General features: G+C 55.0%; 12 protein-coding genes and 1 non-coding gene across 13 annotated transcripts in view; 8 read left to right on the forward strand and 5 right to left on the reverse strand.

Moving 5' to 3' along the window:
• BBK36DRAFT_1182952 (phosphoribosylformylglycinamidin) overlaps positions 1–338 on the forward strand; it is a gene marked incomplete at both ends in the record, with an annotated part of 4,439 nt that extends 4,101 nt beyond the window's left edge. The window contains one exon of the mRNA XM_024896331.1: positions 6–338. Within this exon, the coding sequence (XP_024746448.1) occupies positions 6–338 (333 nt within the window). The remainder of the gene's footprint in view (positions 1–5) is intronic.
• Positions 339–979: 641 nt separating this feature from the next.
• On the reverse strand, positions 980–2,473 carry BBK36DRAFT_1127462 (hypothetical protein; the record flags this gene model as incomplete). The annotated part of the gene is made up of 1 exon (XM_024891504.1): positions 980–2,473. The coding sequence occupies one exon, from the start codon at positions 2,471–2,473 to the stop codon at positions 980–982; it is 1,494 nt and encodes a 497-aa protein (XP_024746449.1).
• Positions 2,474–3,468: 995 nt separating this feature from the next.
• On the reverse strand, positions 3,469–6,112 carry BBK36DRAFT_1171931 (hypothetical protein; the record flags this gene model as incomplete). Its single annotated transcript, XM_024895648.1, has 3 exons — positions 3,469–4,565; positions 4,629–4,722; positions 6,104–6,112. The coding sequence occupies 3 exons, from the start codon at positions 6,110–6,112 to the stop codon at positions 3,469–3,471; spliced, it is 1,200 nt and encodes a 399-aa protein (XP_024746450.1).
• Positions 6,113–7,090: 978 nt separating this feature from the next.
• Positions 7,091–8,425, forward strand: BBK36DRAFT_1127217 (hypothetical protein; the record flags this gene model as incomplete). The annotated part of the gene is made up of 2 exons (XM_024891473.1): positions 7,091–8,122; positions 8,231–8,425. 2 exons carry the CDS (start codon positions 7,091–7,093, stop codon positions 8,423–8,425), a joined length of 1,227 nt encoding a protein of 408 aa, XP_024746451.1.
• Positions 8,426–10,265: 1,840 nt separating this feature from the next.
• BBK36DRAFT_1162431 (mevalonate pyrophosphate decarboxylase-like protein) lies at positions 10,266–11,522 on the forward strand (the record flags this gene model as incomplete). The annotated part of the gene is made up of 2 exons (XM_024894444.1): positions 10,266–10,327; positions 10,412–11,522. 2 exons carry the CDS (start codon positions 10,266–10,268, stop codon positions 11,520–11,522), a joined length of 1,173 nt encoding a protein of 390 aa, XP_024746452.1.
• Positions 11,523–12,001: 479 nt separating this feature from the next.
• BBK36DRAFT_1127257 (DUF647-domain-containing protein) lies at positions 12,002–13,506 on the forward strand (the record flags this gene model as incomplete). The annotated part of the gene is made up of 3 exons (XM_024891476.1): positions 12,002–12,151; positions 12,211–13,253; positions 13,344–13,506. 3 exons carry the CDS (start codon positions 12,002–12,004, stop codon positions 13,504–13,506), a joined length of 1,356 nt encoding a protein of 451 aa, XP_024746453.1.
• A 366-nt stretch (positions 13,507–13,872) lies between these two features.
• On the reverse strand, positions 13,873–14,855 carry BBK36DRAFT_1127212 (cytochrome C1 heme lyase; the record flags this gene model as incomplete). Its single annotated transcript, XM_024891472.1, has 2 exons — positions 13,873–14,149; positions 14,263–14,855. 2 exons carry the CDS (start codon positions 14,853–14,855, stop codon positions 13,873–13,875), a joined length of 870 nt encoding a protein of 289 aa, XP_024746454.1.
• A 775-nt stretch (positions 14,856–15,630) lies between these two features.
• BBK36DRAFT_1144194 (hypothetical protein) lies at positions 15,631–16,273 on the forward strand (the record flags this gene model as incomplete). The annotated part of the gene is made up of 2 exons (XM_024893658.1): positions 15,631–15,860; positions 15,925–16,273. The coding sequence occupies 2 exons, from the start codon at positions 15,631–15,633 to the stop codon at positions 16,271–16,273; spliced, it is 579 nt and encodes a 192-aa protein (XP_024746455.1).
• A 356-nt stretch (positions 16,274–16,629) lies between these two features.
• On the forward strand, positions 16,630–18,037 carry BBK36DRAFT_1127513 (batten's disease protein Cln3; the record flags this gene model as incomplete). The annotated part of the gene is made up of 2 exons (XM_024891514.1): positions 16,630–16,732; positions 16,797–18,037. 2 exons carry the CDS (start codon positions 16,630–16,632, stop codon positions 18,035–18,037), a joined length of 1,344 nt encoding a protein of 447 aa, XP_024746456.1.
• Positions 18,038–18,083: 46 nt separating this feature from the next.
• Positions 18,084–18,163, forward strand: BBK36DRAFT_t168. The gene has a single exon. It is a non-coding gene; the product is annotated as a tRNA-Gly (tRNA).
• A 900-nt stretch (positions 18,164–19,063) lies between these two features.
• On the forward strand, positions 19,064–21,282 carry BBK36DRAFT_1136392 (putative golgi mannosyltransferase complex subunit). The gene is given in 7 exon segments (XM_024892962.1): positions 19,064–19,290; positions 19,302–19,327; positions 19,344–19,633; positions 19,715–20,115; positions 20,172–20,866; positions 20,935–21,207; positions 21,243–21,282. 3 exon segments carry the CDS (start codon positions 19,512–19,514, stop codon positions 20,864–20,866), a joined length of 1,218 nt encoding a protein of 405 aa, XP_024746457.1. The 5' UTR covers positions 19,064–19,290; positions 19,302–19,327; positions 19,344–19,511; the 3' UTR covers positions 20,935–21,207; positions 21,243–21,282.
• Positions 21,283–22,563: 1,281 nt separating this feature from the next.
• BBK36DRAFT_1144197 (hypothetical protein) lies at positions 22,564–23,067 on the reverse strand (the record flags this gene model as incomplete). Its single annotated transcript, XM_024893659.1, has 1 exon — positions 22,564–23,067. One exon carries the CDS (start codon positions 23,065–23,067, stop codon positions 22,564–22,566), a length of 504 nt encoding a protein of 167 aa, XP_024746458.1.
• A 979-nt stretch (positions 23,068–24,046) lies between these two features.
• On the reverse strand, positions 24,047–25,045 carry BBK36DRAFT_59851 (hypothetical protein; the record flags this gene model as incomplete). The annotated part of the gene is made up of 1 exon (XM_024898333.1): positions 24,047–25,045. One exon carries the CDS (start codon positions 25,043–25,045, stop codon positions 24,047–24,049), a length of 999 nt encoding a protein of 332 aa, XP_024746459.1.
• Between the last annotated feature and the right edge of the window lie 1,164 nt (positions 25,046–26,209).

Here is a 26,209-nt window from a genome sequence, read left to right on the forward strand (position 1 = left end):
CGGAGCTCCCCATTGTCGTATCCCACGGCGAGGGCCGCGCCAAGTTCGCCTCGCCCAACTCGCTGCAGGCGCTGACCGAGGCCGGCATGATCCCGCTGCAGTACGTCGACAACCGGGGCAACGTGACGGAGCAGTACCCGTACAACCCCAACGGCAGCCCGATGGGCGTGGCCGGCGTGGCGAGCCCCGACGGGCGCGTCGTGGCCATGATGCCGCATCCTGAGCGGACCATCATGGCGGACATTACGAGCTATGCTCCTCCGGAGATGGTGGAGGAATGGGGCGAGTTTGGGCCTTGGCTGCGGATGTTCCGGAGCGCCCGTAGATGGGTTGGTTGAAAACGACTCTGGACACAGGGGTGTATTTATGCTGTTTTTGTATTCTTTCTTTGTGTGTGTAAATCAAATAACTAGAAAATATCCGACATTGAGGGAGGCGTAGGGTGGGATTGCTTGATATAAGGGCTGGTATATGGGATGGCTATCATCAGATGAAAGAAATAAGATTGTATTCAACACTGAAACACTGAACATGGACTGCCCATTCCACTGACTCATCATTGAAACACGGATGAATGGGGTATTGTTTCGTTATTGTCATTGACAAGTACGTAAATAGATAGGTTACGTTATGTGCAGTATTACTCCGACTCACGAGTCCAGTCCCATATGCTTTCTCTTCCCTCAACGAAACACGAGTAATAGGGGTATTTCCTGCCTTGCCTTTTTTGCTTTTGCTCATACCATCATTGCAAATTATTGGTTTTCTTTTCTTTGCCTTGTTTTCCCTCTTTCTCGGTCATATCGTTTCTTTTCCTCAGAATGCCGGGCCCTCCCATGCCTCCCGCCATAGTCTCACCAGCCACGCTTGCTTGTGCGGAAACGAAACCTGCCTCTCCTTGCCAAAGCCCGCCTCATCCAGATGCCGCAACATTCTACCCAACACACCAGTTAGCAAAGCAAACCAACACACCTTGTAACTAAGGACAGAATTCAAATAGGACATACCGCTTATTATCGACCCTCGGCTCCAGACAAACGCTCATGGTCCGATTATCGTTCAAAAAGCACCACTGCACCAAACTCGTCAACCACGCAGGCACCCTCCCCCTCGCCCACTCCTCCCCGACAAACACATGTATGCCGCGATCAAAGTCCCCCGCGCCGTTGGCCAGGTGCCGACCCAGTATGTCCTCCTTGACCCAGTAGATCTCGACGTAGCCAAAGGGAATCCCGTTCCACAGCGCAATGGCGGGGAACGAGTGCCGCTGCCGCAGCACGCCCTCGAGGAAGCCCGGCTTGTACTCGCCCCAGAACTCGCTGACGCGGGGCTTGGCCATCCACGTCTGGAGGAGCTGGGCGTCGGTCAGCTGGGCGAGGTGCGTGTGCTCGGGGGCTCTGCCGCCCACGGGGCCGAGGTACGGGACGGGGTGTGTCGACGTGGAGGCGACGCGGAAGGAGAGGTACTGGTTGACGCTAGGGATGAAGCGCGAGTAGAAGATTTCGCCCATCCTAGGGGGCTTCGACCGCACGGGGTGTCGGACGCCGTCTGTGACTGTGTACTGTAGTGTCAACGGGGGAAAGTATGTCGGGAGATGCGAAGTCGAGTAGAACGGCCCTATGGGAACCACGGGAGCATGGGGGACGCTCGTCGGCGTCGGTCCGCCGGGCAGGTCGCTGTCGAGGCGAGCAAAGCCGTCCATGGAGAGATACGGCGTGCGATTGCCCTCGCCGCGGACGGGCGAGCTCGGGCGGCTAACCACGGGCGACCCCGGGACGGACGAGTTGTAGGCCTTGTGGTTGGGCTGCAGGGTGAAGAGGAACAGGTGGCCGGGGATCTGCCAGAACATGCGGCGCGAGACGAACATGCGCGCCCACTCGGCGCCGGCATCGTCGAGCCCCGTGCCGCACGAGGGGTCCTCGGCGGTGATGAGCCCCATGCGCTCCAGCTTGGGGATCAGGTTGCGGCCGCGCAGGACGCCCTCGCGCTTGATGTTGATGCGCCACTCGCCGACGGGCTTGGCCTCGTCGGGCGTGTTCCTGCTGGCGGCAGTGCGCAGGCGGCGGTCGGGCTCGGGCTGGTGGAAGTACCAGTAGAGCGTCACCCAAAGCATCATGGCGATCTGGCGCGTGGGGCTGGCGGCGGGCTTGAAGTCGGAGTTGGACGGCTGGGAGATGGACGAGATGAAGAGGGCGTCGCTTTGCAGCGTCGGGAGCTTGAACGGATGGACGCGCGTCTTGGGGGAGGACGGGTCTCGGTCGTCGTCGTCGTCATCATCATCATCGTCGTCGTCGTCGTTGCCGTCGTTGGCGCGAGGATCGACCTCTTCTTCGGTGTGCAGGACGACGTTCCAGCCGACGGGAAAGGCGTTGGGGTGCATGTTCATCTCGTGGCTCTTGAAGCCGAGGCCGGCGAATACGGGGGTGACGGTGAAGGTCTGGCCATCGGGGAGATGGAGGAGCTGGGGGGCCATGGCGACGAGGCTGTGAGGAGCTGTATGCGATGCGGGATCAAGCAGAAGAGGAGGAAGAGGAGGAGGAGGAGGAGAGGGGGGAGGCTGAAGGAGAGGCTGAAGGTGACGACGATGCTGGGCAAGGAAAATAAAAGCCGGGCGTTATCGTAGCTGTTTGCAAGGATGGAGAGCCGATAGATAGCATCAGCGATATGCCATTTGTGTGGAGAATTGAGCAGGGCAGCTACAGCTTCAAAGGCAGGGCGGGGGCGGGGTATCAAGGATGAGGGCAGAATGAGAGGAGAGAGAGAAGAGAAGCTGTGAACTGGGGTGACGAAAGAGGAGAGCTTAAAAGAGCTGCAGTACAGCGGTTGAGGAGGCTAGCTAGAGCTCTCAATTGTATCGTATCTTATTGGACGAGAGGCTGATTTGCCCCGGATTTTGTATCGTTAACTGCGTGTAAGTCGGCGATGACGACTGAAAGGGCATTCAAATGGATGCCATCTGATGTCTTGCATATCGGTTCTTGGTTCTGGAATGCGTGGAATATCAATTAACGAAATATTTTGAGATTCTCGTGACGCAGACGACGTGCAACAGATGGGCCCATGGTTCGATCAAGACATTGAACCGGCAATAGTGCCATCGCCTGGCCCTACAAGGCGACGGGAGCGACAGCTGATTGTGGCAACGCTAGGAATAAACAGGGCGAGGCTCGGTTTAGCGGATCGTCGATTCTAGTATGAGTATTGAGTCATCTGGATCTGACGATGTGATCAGTAGAAAAGTAGATGGTTGATTGATCAGAATGCAAGAAAAGTAAATACATGTCTGCATTGTACAAGTACTAAGGTAGTAGTATTGGCAAAAATGACCATTGCTGCCGTTCCGTACATTCATTGCCCGCCTGCTCCTCTCACCACCAAGATAACGCCCATCCATACCCTCCCATCTACTACTGAACAGAATACGCTTTAACGCATGATGTATGCTCTTTACATATACAAGCACCTCACTCAATTCCCCTTGTTCAACTCCCGCTCCTCATTGCTCTTCTTCTCCACCTCCACATCCTCCACATCCTTGCCCTCCTCCTCCACCTCGTTCTTCTTGCCATTCTTCTCCTTCTCCAACACCTTCTTCACCTGCTTCCCGCCCAGATCCTTCATCTCATCCCAGTCCACGCCATACTCCATCGCCACGGCTTTAATCTCCCGCCGCAATGCATTTGCCTCGTGCAGGAGATGCTCCCACTTCTGCGGATCAAACCCGCGCTCCTGATATAGCGCATGCTGCCTCCTCGACACCGTCACATTCATCGCCGCCTTGTAGCTCAGATCCCTGCTGATGAACAGGAACCACAAGTATCCTCCCATAATCGTCGTAAGCCCAGCCAGGTAGGTAATCGGCTCAACCAGATCCCACCCGAAATCCGTGTGAAAGGTCACATAGTAGACAACACACCACCAACTCGCCAGGGCCGCAAATCCTCCCTGCGCCAGGCGGTGAGCCCCCTTGTGGGCAGTCAGGTCGCACTCGGCCTTGATCTTGGCCAACTCGTCAATCTCTTTGGACATTCGCCGCAGCTGCAGCCGCATGTAATACGTCCGATCCTTGAAGCTGGGCACCGCCACCCGCAGCTCCTTGTTGTAGCCCTCAATGTTGATGGCAAACTCTCTTCCGCGCGCAGCATCCCGGATAAAGTCGCCCACTTCGGTGCTGCCGCTCCATCGAACCCAGTTCGCCTCGTTGTCCTTTGCAGGGCCCTCGTGGCCGAGACCTGAATATGACGCCACGTTACTCTTCCCCTCGCTGCCGGATCTGCTCGAAGACTCTTCGTGGTCGGCCTCGGCTCGAAAGATGATGTCGGGAAGCTTCTCGCGCCCATTGACATTCAGAGGGGGTATCTCCGCCTGGATCAAGCGCTCGAGGTACGATAGCGGTTGTTGGGGGTGTACCAGCAGCGCCAGCGCCTCAGCCTTTTTGCCATTTTTGCCAATTTTCTGGTGGTCGCGTCTTGCGTCCTCGGCTTCGTTGATAGTCTCTTGCTCGGGATGGAACGGCATGGGCAGGATAAGCTTGAGCAAGCGTGTAGGTGTCGTCAGGAGTCTCCCTATCGTGTCCAATTGTTAGTTTTGTTGACAGCCCCGCGACTGGGAAACTGGCGTCAACATACCCTTTGACTCGTCGCCTCCCGAAGGATCGGGCGACGTCACTTTATACTGCTTGCTCCCGCTCTCTCGATGCCAGGGCCTGTCGTCGGCCTTCTTCTGGGTCTCGGGCCGCTTGGCCGCTTGCTCCGTCTCATCGTCGGCCTTTTCGTGCAGTCGCTTCGCCTTTTTCTCCGCTTCGTCTTGTCGAACGGTCTGAGATGCTGAAAACAGCCTTGAATGGATGCCGAAAGGATGACGAGATGCTGTGGTTTCTGTCCGTCTGAGCAAACATGAAGGCAGCGACCGCAGCCTCAGGCCTTGTCTCCCCGAAATCGGGGGCAGGACTCTCAGCGCCGCTCTCGCACCGGCACAAGGACCCAGCATTGTGCTACCAACCGCTCATTCGCCAGGCGACGGAGTGATTAGAGTTTCGATCAGAAAAGAATCGAGGCTTTTTTTAAGCCTTTTGATACTTGAAACGTCACAATGAAAAGCACAAGTAAACAAAGAACAACTGAAGAGCGGCCAGCTGGATGAAGCCAAACCTGGTTCTACCTATACTAAGGTACTCGTACTAGGCCAAACCATGACGTCACGAGCCTCTCTGGCGATTGCGCCTCTTGTACCTTGTACCTCCCACCAAAACCCCCAAACTCAATTTCTTGCCCGAAATAGACCCTGACAAAGGCGCGGCAGCCAATTGCAGCTCGCCGCTCAGCCCAAAGCGCTTGATGCCGCGATGGCTTCAACTCTAACGGCCAGGCACCTCCAGCCTTAACCGTTGAGGGTTCATCGATACTCCATATCTGGCCTGTTGCCGTGACAATCATACGCCACTCTTTACTCGGCTGCAATAGTCCAGTGTACACAAACCTGATTCCGTGAGAAGCGCTGTCCTGATAGACTTCAGACTGAGGAGGCATTCCCTCGGGCCGAACCTCGTCATGGGCCCGTCCAGAGACGAGCGAGCCAAAGCGGCCAAAGCCTTTCTCAACAAGAAGCTTCCGGCGATACTAAAGTCCAATGCCAGAGCCAGGAGAGGAGTCGACAGCGCGCAGTTGATCGTAGGGCTCCCTCGTGTACCCCCAAAGACCGCTACAGCAGCCACAAGCATAGAGTTCACCACCCAGCCAGACCATGTCCTTCCATCTTCGGCATCTCACGATCCTCTCGGCGAATCACCATCGGGTTCCATCCTGATATGGCCTGTTGATACCTTAGAAGCAGCATTTAGACTCTCAAAGTCTGCTCCGTCCCGAGTTGCCGTTCTCAATATGGCGTCTCCTCTTCGGCCCGGCGGCGGCGTCCTCACAGGGGCTACATCGCAGGAAGAATGGCTGTGCTCGAGAACCACGCTCTACCCATCACTCCGTGAAGAGTTTTACCGTCTTCCGGAAGTGAGCGCTGTCTACACACCCGACGTCTTGGTCTGCAAAACATGGGACGAGGATCCATCGGACTTGAAGCCAGGGAATCAGTTCTTCATCGACGTCGTCACTGCGGCCATGCTACGCCTCCCAGACCTCGAACCAAATCAACAAGGCGAACTAGTCTACTCTGAACGGAAAGACCGGGACATGGTCCTCGCCAAGATGCGTTGTGTGATGCGTATCCTTAGGGCAAAGCATATCAACCGAGTTGTCCTCGGGGCTTGGGGATGTGGAGCGTACGGGAATTCTGTAGACGAGATTGCGTCTGCTTGGAGGAGGGTGCTTCTAGGGCCTTCTGCTAGGAGAGCCCACGGGGCTGAAGTTTATGATGATTTAGAAATAGTGTTTGCTATCAAGGACGAGGCCATGTCTCGTAGGTTTGCACAAGCGTTCGGCTCGGAGGCAGTATATGAGGAGATTGGTGGCGTTGGCGATGAGGTCTAGCCTCGTGTTGACACTTGACGATAACACACCTAAGCCTCCACCACAGCACGCCTCGCTGCTTGATACCGACGACCCGGGTGCGTCTCTACGGTCTAAATGCTCCTATCCTTGATTTTGTAGCAAAGTTTACCTATTGAGGCGTTCTCGAGACTCAATCTGACTTTAGCCACGAAATTTTGAAGTTGCAATAGCCCAGAACAAGCCGGTTACCCGTAGACAATGCCCCATTGACCGGCCGTTTACCAGGACTACTTAATGTCCTCGTTCCCCCTGCTTCTTGTCTTTCTCTTCCTCATTCTCAGTCATCTATTCGTTTCCAGCCTTTGTTTCGAACAGCTCCTTGCTTTACAGCTCTATCACTTCGATACTCTTACAAACGCTGGATATTTTCGACTACAAGTCATACACAACTCACCACTCTATACCTGAATTGTAACTCAAGCTCAACTCCTATTTTGATTTATGCGTTTTACTGACTTGATCCAGGTGAAGTCCCATTCACGGTCTCACAACAATTTCATCATATTCCACCCTCGATACAGTCTACGGACACATACATTCACCTCTTTTCTTCGGTCATTCTACGACTCAGTCTCCACACGACCAGCATCATGCCTGCTCGTCAAGACCGAATCAGAATCACGAACACCATCGGGCCTCCTCGTGAAGACGTCGACATGGACTCTTTCGAGTACTACCTCAACCTCGCCATGGGTCAAATGGAACCTCAACGACCCTTTGCCCAATGGCAGCAAGACTCCGACACCAACGGGGTTACGGAGGCCCCCCAGGGAGAAGATGAAGACTTCGAGGGTGACACCGAGATGCTTGGCTCCAAGGACAAGGAGAACGACCCGAGTCTCCTCCCCGCCAATCTCCCCGAGCCTGGCAGACGCCCTCGTCGTCGCCAGCAGCAGCAGCCCCAGCCCCAGCCCCAGCCTCAACCTCGTCTCCGTCCTCGCAGGAAGGTCAAGCTGACCGACCCGGAGCTCGACTTTGAGATCTTCGAGGACGAGACAGCCACCCCTGGTCAGCCCTTCCAGCGGGAGTACTACGGCAGCAACGTCCCGGCCCTGGGCGAGCTCAAGAACGGCGAGCAGTTCGACTACGCCATGGCTCACTCGCTCCGCCAGAATTACAAATATCTGATGAGACTGGCCCTTGAGAACGAGGACGAGGACCTGTACAAGCTGCTGATCAATGTCTACGAGGACCGGTACACCACCTGGCAGCGCTTTTCTGGCGCCATGGAGTGGATCGTCGGCTGCAACCCCATGGACGTCTGGCTTTGGGTCGAGGACAAGGGGTACCACAAGCGCTGGACCAAGCACCAGATTGTGCATTTCAAGGAATTCCTCACGTTCATGAACACTTGCATTCTCAACGGCATCGGCGTCAACGACCCAGTTGCGGCCGAGAATTTGGACAACTGGAACACCACCCTCATCACCAGCCGCTTCAAGAGCTTGGACCTGCCCAACCTCCACATGGTGAAAAACAACGAGATGAGGGTGTCGTTCATGCCCAACGGCCCGGACGAGAAACTCCTCTACAGAGCGGACTACACCGCCGAGGAGCTCGCGGTCCTCGATGCTGGGTGGGAGGGGCCGGGACGGTGGGCTCCGGGTGAGGAGCCGGGGCCGGTGCAGGGGCCGATGGAGAGGCCGGCGGAGATGGAGATGGAGGAGGCTGAGGAGAGCGAGAGAGAGTGTGATGAGATGCTTGTGGACTCGGAAGAGTCTGAGAGAGAGGAGGCCGATTATGTGGATGAGATGTTTGTGGACTCGGAAGGGTCTGAGAGAGAGGACGCCGATTATGTCTGGGAGGAGAGCTCCATGGAGAGCTATGAGATGTCTGTGGACGAGCAGGAGGAGGAGGAGGAGGAGTCTGAGAGAGAGGAGGCCGACTATGTCTGGCAGGAGAGCTCCGACTTGATTGCCATGTAAGGTGATTTGGGATAAGTCGTGAGAATGGGATGATGGGATTAGGAGTTTACGGAAACGATACCCTGGTGATTTTGGTGGGATTTGGATACTTTGGGACCGGAGTCAAGCGCGGATGTTTACGGCTTCAGCGATGTTTAGAATAGTGAATTTATTGATACCCAGCGAATTTTGGCTCGATTTGAACATGTGAATTCTCCAATTATGTTGGCCATGAAGGATTGTCCACAAGCTGATCGGGCCGTGTCTATGGGAGGACATTTGCCTACTTCAAAGTTTTGTAGAGACTGAGAACAGGTATTGTACTGATGGTTTTATCACAACTGAACAGATACCATATCCCTCGTAGCTCTTCATTATATCACGAGTACAAGAAATGACATGAACAAACGTGAGGACTTGGTGTTTCCTGTTGTACAGAGAAACAGAGCTTATATACACGAAAGTACGAGGCCTATTTCCTGACCCAGACTGTAAATGCCAACTTGTTGCCTATTTTACCGAATTTGCATTCAACCACGGCCTGAATCTCGTCCGAGTACTGGAAGTTCGCCTTTTCGCTGGATAATGTTTTGTAGCAGGAGATATCATGGGGTCAACCTGTTGCAAAACCTTGTGTTCAAAGTGCTGTCGCTACTCTGTTGCACCATCGCCTTTTCTCTTCTAGTACATACCTCCTTACGGATACAAAATCCTTGGTGAAGGTATCTCAGGATGCTCATTGTCTTTGCGGGCCCAGTCGCGCTTGGAAGAGCCAGCTTAACTGACCCTGAGAATCACCATTCGCATTATTGTCATGCTCGGAGACCTTGCTTGAAATGACATATCAATTGGCTGTGTTCTGTCCCCAGTCTCTATATTACCGTTAGCCGGGCTATTCCTTCTATAAAAAGGACTGCTGAGGCTCTGAGTGCATGATGGGAGAGAGCATGCTGGTGGTCTCTGTGGTGTATGACAGACTTTATCATTCAACGTCGGATATGAGTCGATTTTTGCCAGTTGATGACTTGGCAGAGCCTTGACACGTTGATATCATCAGTCCAAGCTGACACTTTCCTGCCTCCAAGTAGAGAACCTTCTTCTTTGTTGACGATGAGTCTCTGCGGCATTGTGTCAGCTCATGCCGGCTTCTACCCCAACAACCGTAAGTTCTAGCAATCTCGATAGAGATGCGCATCTAATAGGTACCTCATATCCTGCAGAATGCACCCAATTGCTTCAATTCCTGCTCCGACTACGACTTCATAAGAGGGCTGTATACAACTGACAACTCCAAGTAAGGTAAGCAAGGCTCTCGTGCTTCGTACTCGTATCCATTCAAGTCCAGACCCCTGGCCAGCTCCCGCTCAATGGTGGGGGTTGCAGCTCCAGCCCCGCGCCCACGAGCCGAAAACGAGCGTCCGTTGCATCTCCCCGTTGGCTCTGATCAGAATAAGGGTCCGATAAGACGGATTGGATTCAATCCTTTCCTTCTAAATTGGCGCCGACACTTTGGAGGAATTGACAGTAGAGGCTAAGTACCTAGGTAGCTGGTACAGCCTAGCGTGGGGTTCCCTGTGCTCTGGTTGGCGCAGTGCTGGGCGGTGTGAAAGTACGGGTGACAGTTCGACGCTTTTGCGCCCAACGCTCAATTTCATTTGCCGTGCCTTGTTCTGTGCCATATCACCACCTCTCTTCTTCTCCTTCTTCCACCTCGACAAGAGCCTCGTTGCCATAATTCTATTTACTGATCCTCGAACTTGGTAATTACAAACAGTGCAAGACGTGGCACTATACAAAGAAACAAGCAGCCAATCCAGTCTCCTGTCGCAGCGCGTCGCATCCACCCCACCAAACCATCGCCATGGCAGACGCAAAGGTCTACCGCGCGAGCACCACTGCTCCCGTCAACATTGCCGTTGTCAAGTACGTCCAGCAATTGAGCCTCCAAGATGGGCTATAGCACGAGTATCAAGCCAGATAATCAAGTACTAACTAAGATGCCTTCAGATACTGGGGCAAACGCGATGCAAAGCTCAACCTCCCCACCAACAGCTCCCTCTCCGTGACGCTCTCCCAGAACGACCTCCGCACCCTCACCACCGCCTCCTGCTCCTCCACCTACACCGGCGACGACAGCCTGCTGCTCAACGGCGAGCCCTCCGACATCTCGGGCGCCCGAACCCAGGCCTGCTTCCGCGAGCTGCGCGCCCGCCGAGCCGCCCTCGAGGCCGCGAACACCTCGCTGCCCAAGCTGTCGACCTTTCCCCTGAAGATTGTGTCCGAGAACAACTTCCCCACGGCGGCCGGTCTGGCGTCGTCCGCCGCCGGCTTCGCCGCCCTCGTCCAGGCCATTGCCAACCTCTACGAGCTCCCCGACTCCCCCGCGGAGCTGTCCCTCATTGCCCGCCAGGGCTCAGGCTCAGCCTGCCGCAGCTTGTTCGGCGGCTATGTCGCCTGGAGAATGGGCGAGAAGGAGGACGGCAGCGACTCCATGGCCGACCTGGTCGCCCCCGCCTCCCACTGGCCGAGCATGCGCGCGCTGATTCTGGTCGTCAGCGCCGCCAAGAAGGGCGTTTCCTCCACGTCGGGCATGCAGCAGACCGTCGCGACGTCGGGCCTCTTCAAGGAGAGGATAACCACCGTCGTGCCCGCCAACATGGCCCTGATGGAGGACGCCATCAAGAACCGCAACTTTGCCCAGTTCGCCGAGGTCACCATGCGCGACTCCAACTCGTTCCACGCCACCTGCGCCGACACCTACCCTCCCATCTTTTACATGAACGACGTGTCCAAGGCGGCCATTCGCGCAGTCGAGGCCATCAACGCCCAGGCTGGCAAGACGGTTGCTGCGTACACTTTCGACGCCGGCCCCAACTGCGTTGTCTACTACCAGGAGGAGGATGCGGCGACGGTGCTGGGTGCTTTTGCGCCGATCCTGGCTACTGCCGAGGGCTGGAAGGAAGCCAGCGCTACAAACAGCACGGTCAAGTTGGATGAGGGCATCGCCGCCACCATCAAGGAGGGCGTCAGCAGAGTCATCATGACTGGCGTCGGAGAGGGTCCCCTGAAGACGGATGAGTTCCTGGTTGCCGAGGACGGCACGCCTGTGAAGCGATAGAAGCAAAAGCATTAGAACTGGGCGTTTGTTGGCATATGAGCAGTAAATACACACTGGCGAAAATATATATCGAATGTTTATACGTCAAATACCTATAGAAGGATCGAAAAAACGGATTGCCATGCATTTTCTCCTCGTCTGCCCGTGCAGATGCTGTTGCAGATCTGGCAGTTCCGGTCAAAGCTGCCTGCCGCTTGTGATTCACCTGCCTCGCACAATCGCCTCAACGCTTCGCTGACAACTTTCCTTCTGCAACCTCCAGCACTTCGCATTCACTGCAGTCCTAAGCCAAAACTCACTGTACTTCTTTTTCCTAGATTGAGTCCTGTTTTCTTCTCGTCTCATCTTTGCCATTCCTTCTTTTCCATCTCTCCGCGCGCAAACACCGTATCCTATGTTGGCAACCCTCGAGATCATCGCCCTCACTGCCGCACCTGAGATTCAAAAGGTGAACGAAATCTCGCCTCAGCTCGCACACGATGGCCGCATACCAGGAGCCGCAGGAGGATCGAGTCGAGAAAATCACGGACCTTCTCGCCTGGGGCAACGATGTCGACATCATAGAGCTCGACAAGTCTGGCCACGTTGTCCAGCGATGGCTGCACGCCCACGATGGCCACGTCCTGCCTGTGAGCATTTCCCCCTTGGCCTAAGCTCACCACCTCTCTAATATTCCCTACAGATCCAGCGCAAGGACAGATCCAACAGCTTCTTCTCCCGCTCGGCACGCGAATGGCGCAAGGCCGTCTTTGACTCGTTCCTCCCCGTCGGATTCCCGCACTCCGTCTCCAAGGACTACCTGTCATACCAGTTCTTTGACTCTCTCCAGGCCTTCTTCTCCACCATCAGCTCTCTTCTTGCCAATCGCGCCCTACTGCAAGGTCTGGGTGTCGGAGATGCTTCGTCCTCTGCGACGTTTGCCCTCTTGCTCACCATTCTGAAGGATGCCATGTCCCGTATTGCCACGATCGTGTTTGCCCACCGCTTTGGCCTTCGCATCGAGCCCGACGCAAAGCGCTATCGTTTCCTGGCCGACTTGTTCAATGACACCGCCTTCTTTTTGGAGCTCTACAGTCCGTATCTGGGTTCTTGGGGCAAAGTTGTCGCGCTGAGCACTGGTGAAGCACTTCGAGCGTTGTGCGGTGTTGCTGCTGGTGCCAGCAAGGCTGCGCTTAGTGTGCACTTTGCAAGACAGGACAATCTCGCCGAACTCAACGCAAAAGAGGCCAGCCAGGAGACGGCCGTGGGATTGATCGGTCTGCTTGTGGGCACTCTGGTCGTGAAGACGGTGGAGAGTCACTCGGCCGTTGTGCTCCTGATGATTGTCCTCGTCCTTGCCCATCTTGCCATGAATTACCTTGGCGTTCGCAGCGTTTGCATGAGCACTCTCAACCGACAGAGAGCGACCATCTTGTTTGAGGAGTATCTCAAGAGCGGCAAGGTGCTTTCCCCGGAGCAGGTCGCCCAAAGAGAGAGCATCATCTTCTGGAGCCCCGCCATCCGCAATGCTCAAGGAAAGGAGGTCGTCCATCTCGAATATGCCGAGAGCTACAGCCACGCCATGAGCTGCCCCGATGCCCACGATAAGCTCATCATTGTCGACGGCGCCATGCACACCCGCTTCATCTGCTCTCGCGTCCCCGGCCGCCTCACCCGCATCAAGCTGCTGCTCTGGGACGGAGCCAGCCCGATGGATGCCGTGCTCGCATGGTTTGCCGCCATGGAGATTGCGTGGCTGATGGACAATGACGGTGCCTATACGCAGAAGCTGGATGAGCTATTTTGCGATGCCGGCGTCGAGGGCAATGGCAGGAAGTTTAGCATTGCAGGTAAGGACAGGGACAGCGAGTTTGTGCCGCGGTACAAGAGCGAAGACCTTTTGGACCAGTTGAAGCGGCAGGGATGGAGCGCTGATGCGCAGGCTTTGGAGACGAGGGCTCCTGTTCGGCTGCAGGTCCGCAAGAGGCGAGTCAAGAATTTGTAGATGCACCCAAATTCTGCTACCAACGAGCCACGAGCGGGGAGGCAAATGGGCGATGGAAATGGCTTCTCAAGAGAGTTAACCTTGACTGTAAATGGGGCCGAAAGGGCGGAAGGTGTGGTATACAGATAGTAAGGGAAGCATCGGATGATGCTATGAATTGATGAATGACATGATACCATGGCATGAAAGAGTCTCTAAGGAAGTACTTTGTATGGGAGATTGTATTGTACAAGGAACTCCCCATAGGCTCCGTCTATCTATATGTCTAACGCAGCACATTGCCTCCAACAGAACGCCCTTTTTTTTCCCCTCTCAGATCATCCATAAATCATATCATGCAGCACTCCCTTGTCTCTCTGAGTCTTCTCACGCCAACCCCGTCCACCGCATCACCCTCATCTTGACGCCCTCCATGGTATTCAGCTTCGGCCGGACGTCGAGGTAGAAGCTCGGCCCTGCCGCCGAGCCGCCGGGCCGGCCGGCGTAAAAGTCAATCACGTAGTCGACGCGGACGCCGCAGCGGTCGATGACCCAGTCGTGGCGGTCAAAGGGCGCGGTGTAGCCGAGGATGGTGTTGATGCGGGCGGTCGGGGTCATGCGGGTGCTTTTGTTGGCGAAGGAGGCGAGTTTGGGGCCGGAGCATCTGAGCTTTCTGTTTAGCACTTCTCCTCATTGCATCGTGGGTGAGGGATCATGTGAGTGGAGTTGGGTATAGGGACGAGAGTTGTGATGGGAGGAGAGAAGGAGGAGACGTACTTTGAGCCAGCCAGATAGGGCGCCTCCCACTCCTTAATCTGCTGCCAGGCGCGCTCGTTGACGGCGTTGTGGATGGGCACGACGGTCTTCATGTCGACCTCGCGCGCGTCGTAGCCCTTGCGCTTCATGGCCTCGAAGAACATCTTCTCGGAGGGGTAGACCCAGTTGCCCGAGGCGGCGTCGGCGCCAGACTCGACTTCGGCGTTGGAGGGGGTGGGAGGATTGGCGGATGCGCCGTGGTCGACGGGGCATGTTTCGTCTAATGTGGTGAAGGAGCGGGGGATGGAGGAGGTTACGCGGGAGGTTTCGAGGGTTGATGATTGTCTTGAGGTTGAGGGTATCGCGGGGTGGGTTGCGGGGAGGTTTGACGGCGGTTCGGGGGAGGGGGTGGACCAGATGTAGGAGGAGATTGTTTGGGTCCATGAGGCGGAGGGTTTCGTGGAGGAGTGGTCGACGGGGCATTTGGATGCTTGAGGTTGTGAGGTTGGGGTTGAGGTTGGGAGCTGCTGGTTCTTGGAAGCTTCGGCTGCGCGGGCTTGGGCGAGCCAGGCGTCGCGGGTCTTGTGGTCGACTGGGCAGGCGTCTTCTACCATTTTGTCTGGTTTGATAAATTTGGAGAGTAACAAGTAGATGCCGCCGATGCGATTCGTTCAAGGGTGTTTTCAAAAGCGATTTCCGGCGTTGGCGTGGGCTGGAGTGGTTGGATTGGAAGTGGATGGATTTTTTGATAAGTGAGGCGGGCGCAAAAAGAGAGTCGCAACTTTGCGATTGCGATGTCGTCAGTTTCGGCCGGGGATTTGCCGGGCTTTTACGGATATAGATATGCGCATCGCTTCTAAGACGTTTTTATATCAAAAACATCTCTAAAATCAAGAATTCACAGTTGATTCAATAGATTCGGCATCAAGTATCTCAATTGGTGAACTGGTGTTCTCACAGATATTCCTGGATGAATTGCTCCGAAGCTTACAGTACAATCATACTGTCCAAGACGACGATCATTCTCCGCGAATCGCATCATCAAACTGCCGTGGTGTCGACGATGCCAAGCAGAGAAAGGTTAGAAGCCAAAGAAGCTTCCGGCATCAGATATGATGAGCCAGATATGCCTAGAATTGATCTCGATTTTATTGTTCCATTTGGTATAAATCAACGGTCCTGGTCCACATTTGTTCGCCATTGTGGCAGCGATGAAATCATATCGCGTTGCTCTGAGGTCATAGAGATGACATCGTTGCCATCCAGCATCTATAAGAACTGCTCCCTCGACGATGAACGAGCACTCGATCAGAACTCAACTATTCACAACTTCACTCATCACTCAATTGACTCTACTTACGACAAAATCATCATCTCAAGCTCATCAAAATGTCCAACTACGAACAGATTTCCCGCCAGGCCGAGGCAGACCTCAACACCTACCAGGCCAAGACCGGCGCCGCCCGTCCTCCGTCAAATAACGATGCCGGAGTCGACGTCAACGTTGAGAAGAAGTTCGAGGGGGCCGAGGTTGCTTACGGGGACGATTTGAGCACGAACAGAGGGTACAACAAGCGTATCCCTCCGAGTGAAGGAGGCGACCTTGATGCACGTGGAAGGTGAGTTTGTCACCGTCATCACTGTCAACACCTGAAACAAAATATTAACTAGATAATTTCATAGACAAGCTAGAGGCCATCTGTACGAAGGCCCAGGAGGCCCCGAGGACAAGATCGCCCAATCCTACAGCCAGAACCCCGGCCGAAACGACCCCGACGTCGTAGATGCGGACGTCGACGAGACGCAGGGCCTCAGCCAGAAAGACGACCTCCTCGCCCAGGGACAGGCCGCGTCCAGGCAGAACGTTGGCAAGAACCCGCCGGGCCCGGGAGGCTCGCAGTTCAAGGGCAGCGACTACTACATGCCCGAGAGCGTGCAGGACAGCATCTCGGCCGAGGGCTGGACTGCGCCGGAGAGCGTGACGCAGGCGAGTCGGGAGACGGAGGGGTATTCGGCGAACCGGAACCAGTAACTGAACGACGAAATATGAAAAGTAAATAATTGCAATGAAATGAAATGAAATGGATGAAAATGTATAATATCTTGGGTAGCAATTGAGGCTTGTAAGTGGATGTGTTGAAGCCATCTCAGGCTTGAAAATTAGCTGCGTCATTGCTCCAATGTCTTATCGTGGACCTTATCTGTGACATCCTCCAACCTTCGCGTGACCCACGTCAGCTACTCCTGTACTTCTCCAACACCTCAACTTGCGCCAAGCAGCGCTCTATTGACACAATCAACATAATAATGCTGTTCGCTCGGTGACGATTCACATGCGACCTTGATAGAATGCCGAGCCGCTCCCCGTCTTCCTCTGGACTTCTCCCCATGCCGGGCTCTCCCGCCTCCTCCTGGGCTGTCTACAGGGCCAGGATCAACAGCTTGGTCAAGCATCCCAACATGAGGGTCGTTGTCGCCTTCTGGCTCCTTGGTGCGCTTGGCCGACTTGTCAGAAACAATGTCTTTCACCCACAGCTGACCGTGTCTTCTTGCAGGCCTCATCAACAATGTCCTCTACGTCATCATCCTCTCCGCCGCCCAGGACCTCGTCGGCTCCCTCCCGAAAGGCGTCGTCCTCCTCGCTGATGTCGTCCCGTCCTTCTTCACCAAGCTCATTGCGCCGTACTTTATCCATCGCATACCGTACCCGATACGAGTCCTCATCTTCATTGCGCTATCCGCGGGCGGCATGCTCATGATTGCTCTTACACCGCCGTCCGAGTCGGTGCCGGTCAAGATGGTCGGAGTGGTCCTGGCCAGTCTGAGCAGCGGCGGCGGCGAGCTCAGCTTCCTGGGACTGTCTCATTACTACGGACATGTGAGCTTGGCCGGCTGGGGATCCGGGACTGGTGCAGCAGGTCTGGTTGGTGCAGGGTTGTATGTCTTGTTGACGGAATGGTGGGGGTTCACCGTGCAGCAGAGCCTGCTCTTCTCGGCCTGTCTGCCCGCCATCATGTTCATCAGCTTCTTCTTCATCCTCCCCTTGGAGCCACTGCGTCAAGGCAAGAAATACGATGCCATTCCCGGGGGAGATGTGGATGATGAAGTGGACGCGGGACAGGCGGAGCAGGACCTGGCAGAGAGCACTTCCGCTCTGCTTGCACCAGAGCCATCTGTCCTGTCAGCAAACACTGCGTATGCGATGAGTCGGGCTGAGTCGCACAATACGCTCCAGAGCAACCTGCGGAGAGCCAAGGCGCTCTTCATCCCGTACATGGCGCCCTTGCTGCTGGTGTACGTGGCCGAGTACACCATCAACCAGGGCGTGTCGCCCACGCTCCTCTTTCCCCTCGAATCCTCGCCTTTCACCGAATATCGTGAATTCTACCCCTTCTACGGGTTCCTCTACCAGATCGGCGTCTTCATCTCGCGATCTTCTACAGCCTTTATCCGCATCCACCACTTATACCTGCCGTCTTTGCTCCAGGTCGGAAACCTTGTCCTACTAACGCTGCATGCCATGTTCTTCTTCATTCCCTCCGTCTGGATCGTGTTCATCATCATCTTCTGGGAGGGCCTCCTAGGCGGCGCCGTCTACGTGAACTGCTTTGCTGAAATCATGGAAAACGTGCCGGCAGAGGAGCGTGAGTTCAGTCTCAGCGCCACGACGGTGAGTGACAGCGGAGGCATTTGCATTGCGGGCTTGATCAGCATCGTGATGGAGACGAGTCTGTGCGACTACCAGGTTGCCCATGGGCGCGACTGGTGCCGGAGGGTGAGCATTTCGCGGGGTTGAGGATTATAGACAGTTGTAGTCGACATCGTTAGCATCAAATGGAGTAGCGTGAATGGTTTAGTGGTAAAATTCTCCGTTGCCATCCGCAACGTCGGGGAGCCCTGGGTTCGATTCCCAGTTCACGCAACGTTTCTTTTTTTGCACTTGCAGCATTTTGTATATTTTTGTAGATATCACCCACCAATGATGGAGCTCATTATGATGAATGCGGAAATGGAATTCATTGTTGCATCACCTTAATTCAAGCCATCCGCGGAGTCGAAACTGGGCTGAGGGGTTTGAGCTAACCGAATGCACTTATTACTGGATGCATCATCATCTTGGCAAGCCATCGCCATCACCTCCTCTCGGCGACGAAGAGGGGCTGCATGGAGTGTGTGCTTCGCTTGGAAAGGGATGTGAGGTTGTCAACGTCATGTTGCTCTCTACACTTGTCCGGTTGAATCCGATTGCATGGTCAATTTGTTGGCAACTTTCTTGGCGGCTTACACACGTTGCTTGGCTGTGTTGTATGCATTCTGTCTCTCTTGTTACGGATCGAGCCGGAAGAGGCCAGCATCATTACGAGTGCTTGTACGGGAGACGAGGTAAGCACTGAAATCACCAGTTCGTGTCAATTCAAGCCTCTAGTAATTACATTCTCCAGCACTTGCAGCGAGTAAGCACCCACTGTCAGCACTCAACTTGTCCCAGCCAGCAGCTGAACTGAAACGATGGCTGCAGTCGTCTTACATGGAATCAGAACTGCCAGACCCTCACACACAATCGGGTCCCCATCAAGTCGATGCTAGCGCCAATCCTCGCAGCGCCCACCCAAAGCCAGAGATCCAATTCGCAAGCAGACCATCCATTGAACAGGCCCCTGCTAGCAGCGTCTGATAGCGTACGCAAGCCGCTGTGAGTGGGCACTGCAGGCCCTGAGAAACGGGGCCCTTTGCGCTGCAAGAAGTTCACTAGAACGTTGAATTCCGAACTCACCATTTATCGCCAAGCCGCGGCTTTTGGCGTCTGCTGCTACTGACAGACGGCCGCTTCTGTTAGCAGGTACCTTACCTGCACCATCTAAACGGTACGTACCCCGATAACGTGTCTAAGCCTCAATCTGCGTCTCCAGTTTCTTCTGCCCCCTTTTCCCTCTTCCCTCTCTTTTGCCTCCACGCGCCTCTTCGCCAAACCCGAGCGCTTCTCTATTCGACGCTGTCGCCAATCGCCTTTTCCTCCTCCCTTCGTTTTTGTGCTTCTTGTTTCTTGTTCGGCTTTTATTCCGTTTGCGTGTCGTCTCCCTAATAACTACTACTACAACTACTACCGCCTTCTTCTCTCCTTCTTTTGTGGCAGGCACACGAGTCATTGCTGGCTAGGGGTCCTCACTCTCACTCTCTTTATTTGCGACCGCGCAGCACCACAGCCGAGCAGAACAGAGCAGGGTTCCAGCTCTTCGATTTCGCAGCGACAGGCGGAGTATGCAGCGATAATGTTTGTCGGCGGCGTTCGATCCTCCAAGCTGTCGGCCCTCTTGGCCGGCGCAATCATCTTCATCATTGTCTTTGCTGGCCTCGTCTACAACCAGCTGGACGTTGCCGAGCTGCCCAACAGGTACGATGACTAGAGTCGCCGAGGGCATCGTGGATGTCGCACAGGAAACAGCTAGCTGACTGACCCATTCACAACCTGCAGGACGCAGCCAAACGCAGGCACCGCTCCCTCTGAGCCCTCCAAGCAGGCTCCCCCGTCCGAGCCGGTGAAACCCGTCGAGCCCGTCGAGCCTACCAGGCCCAAACAGCCCGCCAAGCCCGACATTCCCGAATCCAGCTTCCGCGATGTCTGGTTCGACGTGCACAAGCCGTCCATCACGCCCAACTCCAGCTTCTATCAGCCGTTTGGCGCCTTCAAGTTCGACCTCAAGCACGGCGTTCACTTTCCGGAACCCCTCGGCCACGATTTGTGCATCATCGATCTTGATAACCGCCCCTTTGATGCGCCTCACCAGATCTTCGGACCCAATGTCATGAGCTGGGAGAAGAACGCAGACAAGGTCCACGGCCTGTCTATGGGTGTTCTGAACCACTGGCTCTATGGTACGTTCTGTTAAAATTATTCGTACTTGAAGCCCACACTAACTCATGGCCTGCAGCCAAGATCCACGGCTACAAGTACTACTTTGTCGCCATTGAGAAGCCCGAGGACCGCCGCGCCTCGTGGAAAAAGGCCCCGGTCATCTCCACTATCCTCAAGGAGCACAAGACCTGCCTGTACCTCGACTCCGACGCCATCTTCCAGAATCTCGACCTTCCTTTTGAGTGGCTGCTGAACTACTGGAACCTCGACCCTCGCAACAACTCCCTCGCCCTGGCCGTGGACCCCAACCGCGAGTACAACAAGGACAAGTTCGGCAAGCTGATGCTCAACACCGGCTTCATCGTTGCGCAAAACAACCCCAAGACGTACGAGATCATGGACGCCTGGGCGGGATGTCCCGAGGAGGACGGCAAGCACCCCGAGTGCGTCGAGTTCCGCACCAACTCGCCCGGCCGGCCCACCGACCAAGGCGGCTTCGGCACCTTTATCCGATACGACTACCCCGACGACATCCGGCAGCTGCCCTGCACCGACGCCAACGGTTTCCCTAACAGCGATTCTGAGTGTGAAGGACGCTTCATCCGCCACTTGTGGACCGGAAAGGACAGCTGGATCAAGGTGTTTGTCGGCCAGCAGGTTCCCGGCCGCTATCTCGAGCTGTTCCACCAAGAGTTTCTCGACGAAAAGTCCGAATTCTACATTACCGAAAAGGATCTCATGGCCAAGAGCGCGGCCAAGGAGGACGAGTAAATTTCAGGAAACATCCGAAGAATGGGGACAAAGAAGGCCACGTACATGTACATGGCTCCGTTCTCTACCCCCACGACAGTATCGAGCAAATACATCTACAGCGGCATATAAACCAGCAATCGTTAATACGGCCACTTCATTTTCGCTAGGCCGTTCTTGGAACCACGCTCCTGGTTTCCTTGTCTTTTTTTATATAACACGACATGTAGGAAAGGGGGGCAACAAGAAAAGGCACAGCATGTTTTATCGTTTGGGAACGGGATCCGGTGCAGGATGCACGGTTTGTATATGTATAATCACGAAGCTATTGGTTCTATCGGAGAAGCATTAGGGATGCTGAGGATTGAGTAGAGGGGCATCGTATCGTAAATGCAAGGCCATGGCCTGCCAGAATATTTACAATGACTTGATGACATTTGGGGAATGCGTGAAACTAAGTGAGAGATTCGGAGTATCTGCTCCCAAATCGTCCATGAGGCATCCGATACAACGTCTGTTTTCTTCGAAAGTTCCATGGAGCAATACCAGGTTGATCATGTCAGACAAGCTGTTTGAATCATATCCGCCGGGTATATCATGAAAAGTGACGAGTAGGGGATAGAGAATATCACGAGATATAGCCATCAGCCCAGTCCTGCCCTATTTCAGATACACAAAGAAAAGACGGTCAAGCGTTTCAGTTATACAAGGGGGGTTTCTTCTTTTGACTCTGTTCAGCCCATATGACTCGGGTGCCTTATTGTGTTTATGACGCATCACGTAACTTTTGTGCCTCTGTGTCTGTGGAATCTGTGGCGGTGCTGTATCCTTGTGTTTGGGCGTGGTTTTGGGGAGCGCGTGACTGTTGTAGGACGAAGGTGACTTTGCTTGGAACGTTACTATATCGGAGGGGAGGTGGTCTTTTGCTATGGTGTCTTTGGAGGTTGAGAGATGCATGGAGCACTTCAGCCAGCAATCAACAGGCAGCAGGCCGGGGAGAGGGAGGAAGGGGGGATGAGGGACACGATTTGTGTCAAGGGTTTGGGGACGTGGTGATTGTCTTTTGTTTCAGAGATGCCTTCTTTTGTAAGAAAGAGAGTCGTGATTGCGTTTCAATGTCCTCACACTACATGCTGCGTACGGCATTTCTCCATCATACATAAATGTGATATATCCGGTCCACTTGATGAAACTCAAGCAATGCGTCAAGTGTCAGTGCAAGCCATGGCCGTGAGGGTATGATTACGAGGATTCAAGCTCTGTGAAGAGAAAGGACACGAGCAAACGGAAGAAAAGACGACGGAGTAGAAGAGTCACGCTGACTGACCCGCTTTCGAAAACGGGGGAGACAGATGACTTCATGTTTGGGTACAATGCTTTGGGTAACGGGGTAAAGGAAAACCTGCGAGGGCCCGGTTTGTGTGCTACGACAGGGCGCGGATTGCATGCGGGAGGAGGAGGAGGGGCGCATGTTGCCCCTTTTATTTAGGTATTTTTTTCCCCCTTTCGGTGAGGTTAATGAAGGGGTCCTAACGCGTAGGTAGAGCTTGGTGGTACCGGGTTGTTGGATTCTCGTGATGGGAGCTGTTCTTGGAAAGGGGGAGATGGGGGCTTCCAAGAGAAAGGGATGGGGTTTGGATTTTCTCGTCTGGGGAAGCAAGTCGTTGATATGGGTATTAGTAGATTGAACATGTCTAGAGTCTGAGGTGGTTTCAAGATCAGAGCATCCATATCCTGACGCGAAAACGTCTCTTGCCCTTCCTCGTCTTGCAAACGCGCAAAACGTCTCCCAACGAGAATAACCTCGCAAACACGCCATTCAAGCTTCTCACCCGCCTCTTCTTCGCCACAGCCATGTCCCTACTCGTAGCCACATCCGTTGTCAGAGCTGTAGCTTCGTCCTCCGTCCTCCTCCTCCCTCCTCTACACGCCTCCATCATAACCGCCTTGCTATCACCATCGACATGGTGGTGGTTGGCGTTGTTGTTGTTGTTGTTGTTGTGGGCATGGTCATCGGCGTCGAGGGCGCACGCCTCGCAAAACAGGTGCGTGTACACCTCGTCGTCGGCGCGCTCGTACCAGCCGCTGCGGCAGGACAGGCCGTGGCGGTGGACGCGCCAGCGGGAGAGGCTGCCGTTCCAGCAGGGCACGCGGTTGCGGCGGCGGTTGAAGGTGAGGAAGCAGGAGGAGCAGCGGTTCCAGGACTGAAAGTGGACGCACATGATGAGCGCGGGAAGTTGTGTTCTATGTGTGCTGTGTGGTTGTGTTTGTGATGGTTTGGTGGGTTTTTGATTGAGATAGAGGACCATGTGTGTGAGTGAAGTTGAGGATCGAATGTCTTTCTAGTCAGTCATGGAGATTCTTGGGTATTGAGAAGGGCAAGGCTGCGATCCTCAAGGAAGACAGGATGGCAAAGAAAGACGCCGTATTATATCAACTTCAACAGCCTGAAATTCCAACAAGGCGGCCTCCGTTATGTGTCACAAACCCAGCCTCATCGACACATCGATCCGAGCATCCACGAGGTTGCAAATCGCATGGCCCCATACGCACCGAGAAACATTCGACCCGTGCCGGCCTTTCTCGCAAGGGCAGGAAGATTTTAAAAAAAGAAATGTTTGCTTTTGCGCAGAGTTGCCTTTTATAGTTGGGCTTGTGAGACGTCGAGCCCTTGGTGTACCTTGGAAAAGCAAAACAGGAGAAACCTGGAAGAGAGAAAAAGACTCTCCTTGTTTCTTCATCGTCCGTCTTCTCTTTTCGAATTCCCGACGAAGCGCGGCTCCGAGGACCCTTGTTCCTTTAAATAGAATAAATCTGCGGCTTGTGTAAGTCGGGAGAGGGCCGTTGTAGCTGGATAGCTTTGTCTGAGCTGCTGCTTCACAGTCGTCCTGTGATTTCCCCCTTTTTCGCCCGTCTGCGCTCGTTTGGAGTCCCTCGAATGAGATGCCTCGAAAGCCCCTGAAGCATCTACCCATTCGCTCCCCTCCGTCGCAAGTCGAGCCCTCCTCAAGGTCACACCAAAACACGCAACTTTACGCGCAATATTCCACCGGTGACACAAGTGACAACTCATCCCCAAGGGGCGGTGCAGAAATGAGTGGCGTCGCTTAAAACGTCCACAAAAGATCATAGGACTCGACCGCCTCGTCTAGCCCTCTGTTGACCTTTGTTGCAGACGCCGAGTTTTCTTGTCCATTCGCATCAGCACTCCAGATCCGCCCAGACGACCATGTTCGCCGGCGGATCAGGCATCTCGTTGAAGAAGCGCGCAATCTCAGCGTCATCATACCGCATGCTAAAGTGCGTCAGGACAAACGTCGTGCGCGGCCACCGCCGGATCACAGGCTCGAGGTCCCGCCAAAACGTGTGCTTGGTCTTGGCCGCCTGGGCCTCGTGCTCGGGGTACAGAAAGCTGCACTCGGTGATGACGACGGGGATCTCCTGGCGCAGCCACTCGGGCCCGGCGGCCAGCGTCGCCGCCGTCGTGTCGCCCAGGAAGGCGAAGACGGGCGCCGTGTGGGCAGCCGTCAGCTCGGTGCCGGCGCGGCGCAGGGCCTGCAGCTCGGGGCCGGCCAGGGAGGCGAACTCGGGCCGCAGGCGCTGCGTCGTCTTGCTGAAGACGTAGCCCAGGCACGGCACCGTGTGGTCGCAGGCGAAGGCCGTGGCCGTGATGCCCTGCGCGCGGCGGAGCGGCACCGTGTCGCCGTCGCGCAGGCCGCGGGTCAAGTGCGTGTTGAGAAAGGCCGTGGCCGAGGGCGTCCGGCCCAGCTCCTCGCTCCGGGCAAGCACCGCGTCGTCGATGGGCAGGCCCCGGACCTCGGCGTCCTCGGCGCCAATCTCGCCGCCCAGGTTCAGCAGCGTCTTGGCCAGCACAAAGTCGTCAAAGGCCTTGCGCATCTGGGCCGGGCAGAAGACGTCGGGCGGGTCGTCGCGCTTGACAAAGGCCGGCGCCAGCAGCGTGTGGTCGCTGTGGCCGTGGGTCAGGAAGATGTGCTTGGGCCGCTGGTTGTTGACGACGAGCCCGGCGTCCAGCAGCAGGTTGAGCGAGGGGATCACAAAGGACGTGTGCCAGGCGGCGCGGGACCGGCCGGTGAGGACGAGCTGGCTGTGCGGCTTGGGGAACTTCCACTCGAGGACGTCGGAGCGTGGGGACTGGGGGAGGGGCGTGGCGAACCGGGGCTTGGGCCTTGAGGCGGCCATGATGGGCTGTGCTGGTGGTGGTGATGCCAGATGTTGTTGTTGGTTTTGTGTAGTCGACAGGTTGAGTGAGGCCAGTGAGATATAAAGACGACTTGTGGACCCCCCCGATGATCCTAGACAGTCTGATGTTTGTTGTCGTCACCGCAACATTCTCTCATCCGTCCAAGAAGCCCTCATAACCCACAGAATTGCCATAAAAGCTCGAAAATCTCTCATCTGAACTCGCCGTGATGGTCATGTTGATGGTTGTTTGATGCCTCATGCAGGGTACAGGCCTCGTAGCCCCCGCATGACTCAACCACCGGCGAATGAGTAAGAGCCGGCAAAACCCCCAACACTTGTTGAGAAATACTGGCGAATGATTTTCAGACCATACAATTCGCGGCTGCGAGATGTAACTTCAATAGCCAGTGATATAGTTGCTTTGCGTTATCCAGCGTGGGCTCATGGCAGTGGCTCGGCTGTTGCTCAACCGGGGCTGATGGGTCGGTTTCAAATCTATAGAACAAATCTATCCTTGTACGACTTGAAAACTTGTCCTGATAGGAATAGATGGCACCCTTCAGCTAAGATCAGACAACAAGGGCTTGTGTTTGGTTTTCCTTATTCATGATCAAGCTAAAAGTCGATGACTCTCGGAGAGTCTGTAGGCAGGCATCACAAGCCACAACCCCATACTACCAGCCTCGGGCAGCTTTACGCAAGATCCATCTTCAGCAACTTCTTTGTCATAACCCCAATTCAACAAGACAAAGATTCCCCAATCGAGCAATTGCCTCATTTGACGCCTCATTACCTCATGCCTATTGCGTAATACGGCGCTACGGCCCCGGCTCCTGATGCTTGTCCGTCGCCCGAAACAGTTCTCTCTGCCTCGGGATCACATAATCGTGGCTTCAACAGGATGCTTCTGTTCGATCTGACATCTCAACTAGATCCTTCTCGATTTCTAAGCTCACAGTCTATCGTAGGTAGATCTCGGCTTAGGCGTACCTTAGATCGATGGTTATATACGAGTCGGTTTGCCTCTGACGGTGGCTTGGGTCCAGTGGTTCGCGATTAGTGAGCTTCGCTTGCTATCGTGCTGAACATACGCAGGCTGCAGCTTTGTGCGAGCCTCTTGAAAGTTCCTTTGGGAGTAGTTACTGGCATACAAACAAGTTG

Source organism: Trichoderma citrinoviride (genome assembly GCF_003025115.1).
Source record: "Trichoderma citrinoviride strain TUCIM 6016 unplaced genomic scaffold BBK36scaffold_14, whole genome shotgun sequence".
In the NCBI taxonomy this organism is placed as follows: domain Eukaryota; kingdom Fungi; phylum Ascomycota; class Sordariomycetes; order Hypocreales; family Hypocreaceae; genus Trichoderma; species Trichoderma citrinoviride.

Bases quoted from the DNA above. Each gene is read 5' to 3' on its own strand.
- BBK36DRAFT_1136392 (XM_024892962.1), top strand. From the start codon at position 19,512: ATGTTTGTCGGCGGCGTTCGATCCTCCAAGCTGTCGGCCCTCTTGGCC. The intron at 19,634-19,714 runs GTACGATGACTA...CACAACCTGCAG, and splicing joins GTTGCCGAGCTGCCCAACAG to GACGCAGCCAAACGCAGGCA. The intron at 20,116-20,171 runs GTACGTTCTGTT...CATGGCCTGCAG, and splicing joins TCTGAACCACTGGCTCTATG to CCAAGATCCACGGCTACAAG.